A 5,618-nucleotide genomic window follows, 5' to 3' on the forward strand; every position below is an offset into this window, starting at 1 on the left:
AGTAAAAGAAAAGATTCTTTCATTGTTTTACAAACCCTCCCCCAGGTCCCCTCCACCATGTAGCCCTCGTTCTAGTCTCCTGTGATGACAGAAATACCCAGTTATATCTCTCTTTTAAACGGTTCTCTCCCTCCTCTGTTTCAGTGCAGTATATTTTCAAGTATGATGTCCTATTCCAATGTCACCTCTCTACAAAGGACTAGGAAAAATAGTCTGACATTTAATCTTTAAATATACATTTATATTTCATAAAAAGATTGTGAAGATAGGAGTAAAATTTTTCTTAAGATTTCATAGAAACCAGATAACATTGGTGATTGATAGAGCAATGTTAACTAATATTTCAGTTTCTTTATTAATCTCCATATACACAATATTTTATCAGGAACTCTGGTGACCAGTGAGTAAGGAGTTCTGCTATCAACACAAAGTCAAACAGTCTGAATCCACCAAATGCTCTGAAGGATAAAGATAAACAATCTCCTTCTGGTTGCTTTTTAGCCTCTGAAGTCCTGGAGAGTCAGCTATATTCCAACTTGAAGGCAATGAGAGTGAAAAACCTTTGATAGTTAGCTTGCCAACATATTTTAAAACAAAAGAGCAAAACATTAAAGAAAATAGGATATGTTTGCTATCACAGTAAAATAATGATTTCCGTTAATTATATTTGAACAGTCTGAAAGAATGATAGGTAACTTATGGAATTTATTTGGAACTAATATTCATATGGCAAACAGAATTGGAGAAAAGGCAACCAACTTAAGAGAATCATTTTTATCATTGAATGTAATTTCAGATTTTGAGTAGTTATAAGAATAGTAAAGCATGGATTTATGCCTCTCTTCATCAGAAACAAGGAAATAAAAAAATCACAGAAAAAAATGCAAAAAAAGGTATTTGCATATTTGTTTTTAGCAGCTTTACAGAGACTTAATTTATTTCAATAAATTAACTATCCTTTTGTTTTATTGAAGGATTAGAAATCATGTAATGACTTTATGTAATCATTCAAATATAATTCCTTTTATAATTTACTATCATGTAAGGTGATTAATTAAAAACAATGCTTTATCAATTTTTCATTATGTATTGCCTTTCCCTCCAACAAACTCAGAAATCTATTAATAAATTTCTACTGAGCAATAATTTAAAAGCACACTAAGCTAAAATTTTAGAGTAAGTGTCATTTTAGACTGTCTTTTTATAGGGAATTGGAAAAGGTATAAAGCACATCATCCACACTTTGCAATTCAGAAGACAAAAACTAAGAAGAGCAGAGTAAGTCAAACTTCTGCTTAAACCATCATTACTGACGAAACATGAAGGGGAAAAAAGATGGCAATGTCTCGACAGTGATGCACTTCCTACTGATGGGATTTTCTAATTTTTCACACATCCAAGGGTTTCTGTTTGGAATCTTCTCCATGATTTATATAATTATTATATTTGGAAATTCTCTAATAATAATGTTAACTAGACTTGATCCTGCATTACAGAAACCCATGTATTTTTTCCTGGCAAATTTTTCTCTTTTGGAGATGTGTTATGTGTCTGTCACTCTCCCCAGGATGCTGGTCAATCTTTGGACTCAGAATAGAAGCATTTCATTGCTGGCTTGTGCCACCCAAATGTGTTTCTTTCTCATATTGGGGACCACTGAATGTTTCCTCCTCGCTGTGATGGCTTATGACCGCTATGTGGCCATTTGCAACCCTCTGCATTATCCTCTGGTCATGAACCCAAAGATGTGTGTTCAGTTGGCAGTGGGCTCCTGGGTCATTGGAAGCCCAGTTCAGATAGGATTAACGGCTCAGATATTCTCGCTGCATTTTTGTGACTCTCACCAAATCAACCACTTCTTCTGTGACATCCCTCCCATTATCAAGCTAGCCTGTGAGAATACTTCTCGCCATGAGATGTTTGTGTTTGTGGTAGCAATGTTGTTTGCTGCAGTACCTTTTATGTTGATACTTTTCTCCTACAGTAGAATCATTTCTACCATTCTGAAGTTGCCAACTGCCTCAGGAAGGGCTAAAGGGTTCTCTACATGCTCTTCCCACTTGATTGTCGTAATTTTATTCTTTGTATCTGCTACCATCACTTATTTAAGACCCAAATCTAGCCATTCTCCAGGTACAGACAAACTTCTCTCTCTCTTCTACACCATTCTGACTCCCATGTTTAATCCCATGATATACAGCCTCAGAAACAAGGACGTTATTGCTGCACTGAGAAAATTATTGCTTAAAAAGGTGTGATGTTTTTGTTTTTTTTTCTTTTTCTTTTTGGAGGGGGGAGCGAGCTGGTGGGGAGGCGTGGGCAGGGAGAAACGTGCGTAATTAATGAATGGAAATCTAAAACCTCTGTAAATGTCTATTAAAATTAATAATAATTAAAAAAGGTGTGATGTAGTGGAAACAACATAAATTCCCATCAATAAAATGTGATGTGCACATACAATAGAATATTACTTAATTATAAGTCGGAATAAAGTCCTAATACACACCCTGGCATGGACTAATGAAAAACTTTCATGTTGATTGAAATAAGGAAGTCACATAAGAAAAAAATATTTATAATCTTACTAATATAAAACAAGAAAATATATCAAAAATAAAGATAAAAATATGTGGGCGAGAAAATGAGAGCTCTTGCTTAGGAGATATTGAGTTGGTGTTCAAAGTTGTAGATCATTTGTATTAAGGTAATGAAGATGGCTACACAAAATGAACTAAGCATTTAATGTCTTTGAATTACACATATGAATACTGTTGAATTTGTAAATGTATTGCTGTGTTATTTATTACATTATTTATCAAAGAAATGTGAGTTCAACGGTTACTGCTTTAAGTATATGTTGCAAATTTTGGGGAACAAAATGTCAATTCTCGACCTTTCCCCATTGAAATAGTGATCACTTGAACCTTGTGATAGGCTTTGAGATTCCTAAATTGAAGTTTCCTGTGCTTAAAAATATATTTGAAAATTGACCTATCTTTATTAATACACCCAAACTATAATGCTGTTGCATAAATATAAGTGTTATATGTGACTCACTTTCTCTATAAAAATTTTTGGTTTAATTAGTCTTAAAATTACACAAAATTAGTTTCTGGAATAGTTGTTTAATTCATTTTGAAGGCTTATTATGTATCAGAGAGATGGGCAAAGACTAAGGATTACAGAAGAATGTCTCTAAATAATTGTGGTGCTGAAGAAGATCATTGAATATACCGTGGATTGTCAAGAAAACAAAGAAGTCTGTAAGGGTGTAAGATCTGAAAGGGTGAAACCAATTTTCTCCTTGGACAAAGGATTTTGAAGCTCTATCTCACAGATTTTGGACCTATGGCCAGGAAGAACTTGTCCTTGGGGAATGACATCATGCTTGGAAGATTGGAGGGACAGTGCAGGAAAGGAAGACCCTACATGAGATGAATGACACAGTATCTTGTGTAATGGGGGAAAATGTGTTGGAGTCAGTGAGATTTGCTCAGGATAGGACAGAGTTCAGACCTACGAATCACAGGTGACTTGATAGTACATCACAACAGTTGTTTAAAACTTTATACTTGAATTGGATCGTCTTCTTCCCTGGTTCCATCTTATAGTTCTTGGCCAATAGTAAAGGAAAACTAGTGTTTGAAAAAAAAAAAAAAAAGAAATCATGGATCAATAGACAACTCAATAATGTTGTTAGATGTTGTTAGGTGCCATTGAAGTCCAAAAACTCATTGCAACTCTCTGAACAACTGTGAATCTTGTCCTGTCTTACACCAAACTCATCATCTTCGATGTTGTCAAGTTACTGTTATAATCAATGTCAATAGGCTTGTTAGGGACCTTCCTTTCTTCGTCTGATCCTTCACTTTTCTGAGCATGAAAAGCCCCTCCCAACAACATGTCCAAAGTGTGTGAAATAAAGTTTCACTATCCTTGCCTCTAGGAGCTCCCTGGGCCCACTTCCTCCAAGATATATTGGTTTGTTCTTTTGCGAGTCCATGTTCTACACTCATCTCCAATGCCACAACTCATTGGCATCAATTCTTCTTCTGTCATAATGAGAGAGGAAGACAAGATTGAAGTTTACAAAGAGTTTTCTTTATACTTCGATCCACAATCAACACCCATGTTAACAGCAGCCAAGAAATGAAAGTCTATTGAATCAGAGAAATCTGTTGTCAAAGATCTCTTTATATTGCTAAAGGACACGGATATCAGTTTAAAGACTAAGGTGTATGTGATCCATACCTTGGCATCTTCAATTACTTCTTGTGCATCTGAAAGTTGTAAAAAGATAACCGAAGAAAAAATAATGCCTTTGAATTGTGTGTTGGCAAAGAGTACTGAACAGATTATGAATTGCTATTAAAAACAAACAGTCTCTCTTGGATGAAGTGTCACCAGTTTGAGGCAATAGTGAAACTTTGTTTCACATATTTTGAGCATGTTGTCAGAAGGGACTAGCCCTTGGAGAAAGACATCGTATTGGAAAAGGTATAGAATCCACTCTGGAAGTTGGCTGGCTGGCTGATGTCTCAGGGGCAGTCTCGTTTTGGTGGCAGTCGGGCAAAGGAAATTTCTGGGTCCTTGTGTGTTACTGTTCTGACTAAGGGGAAAGGCTGAGGCCTGCTCAAGGGTGTGACTTTAAAATTCTGTAGGGCCAGAGGGCCACAGGCCCAAGAGCCAGATTGTTAATTTTACAAGAATATTCTTTTAAAGATACAGCAGTCATTTAACTCTTTGCTGTACTGAACAACTTGGAGTTCCTGTGATGCTGAACATTATTCCATAGTCATGTCAAATACCATAATGCTTACCCATTATGTACAGTGTTTGGATGAGCTTCCAGATTGATCCATGTTGGAAAGCAGGAGTGACATCCACTTTCTAAACTAGACGCCTCTGGAAACTCCACAAACTCTCTTATAAATGTACAGAAATGATGTTAATTATAGAACAGAGTTCAGGTCTTTTGTGCAAAGGTTACCACGCATCATATTTGACTTGACAAAACTTTACCACCGCTCAATGAGACTAGTGCTGTTCTATCTGGGGCAATATTCTTCCTCTTTGTATATCACTCTTTGTCAATGTGCTGTATGAGGTAACCTGGGTTTACTGTGATGCTGAACCTTGTGCCATGAGAATATCAAATACCATAATGTTTCCCCAATGTGGACAGTGTTTGGTGGAGCTCCCAGTTGTAAAACAGGTTGAGAAGCATGAGTGCCATCTACTTCCTAAACCGCATGCCTCTGGAAACTCTAAGAGCTTGGAGAAATTACTATAGCTTTGGAAAGGCATTAGGTCTTTGGTTCATAGAGTCACTATGAGTCGACCTGGACCCAATGACAATCAAAAACATCAACAATTGTGCCCTAATATGGGATTGTTATTATTATCTTTTTTTCCATTTAGGTCCAACTTATGGAAAGGCCATACATAGAAGAAACACTGCCTTTTTCAATGAAATTTGCAAGATTAGTAATTATTATCAGATAATTCTGATTCATAAAAAATTATTTGCTTACTTCTAATAGTAGATTTATAGGTCTTTATTCATAATGAAACTTAATCTAGAAATTGAATTATTTCCAGAATACGTATACTGTTCT

At 35.8% G+C, this 5,618-nt stretch overlaps 1 protein-coding gene across 1 annotated transcript; it reads left to right on the forward strand.

The window, feature by feature from the left end:
• The first annotated feature begins 1,319 nt into the window (after positions 1–1,319).
• Positions 1,320–2,258, forward strand: LOC102844201 (olfactory receptor 10AG1-like). Its single transcript, XM_006902309.1, has one exon. It carries the CDS (start codon positions 1,320–1,322, stop codon positions 2,256–2,258), a length of 939 nt encoding a protein of 312 aa, XP_006902371.1.
• Positions 2,259–5,618: the final 3,360 nt, after the last annotated feature.

Source organism: Elephantulus edwardii, unplaced genomic scaffold (assembly GCF_000299155.1).
Source record: "Elephantulus edwardii isolate Elephantulus edwardi_28Jun2011 unplaced genomic scaffold, EleEdw1.0 scaffold00389, whole genome shotgun sequence".
Taxonomy (NCBI): domain Eukaryota; kingdom Metazoa; phylum Chordata; class Mammalia; order Macroscelidea; family Macroscelididae; genus Elephantulus; species Elephantulus edwardii.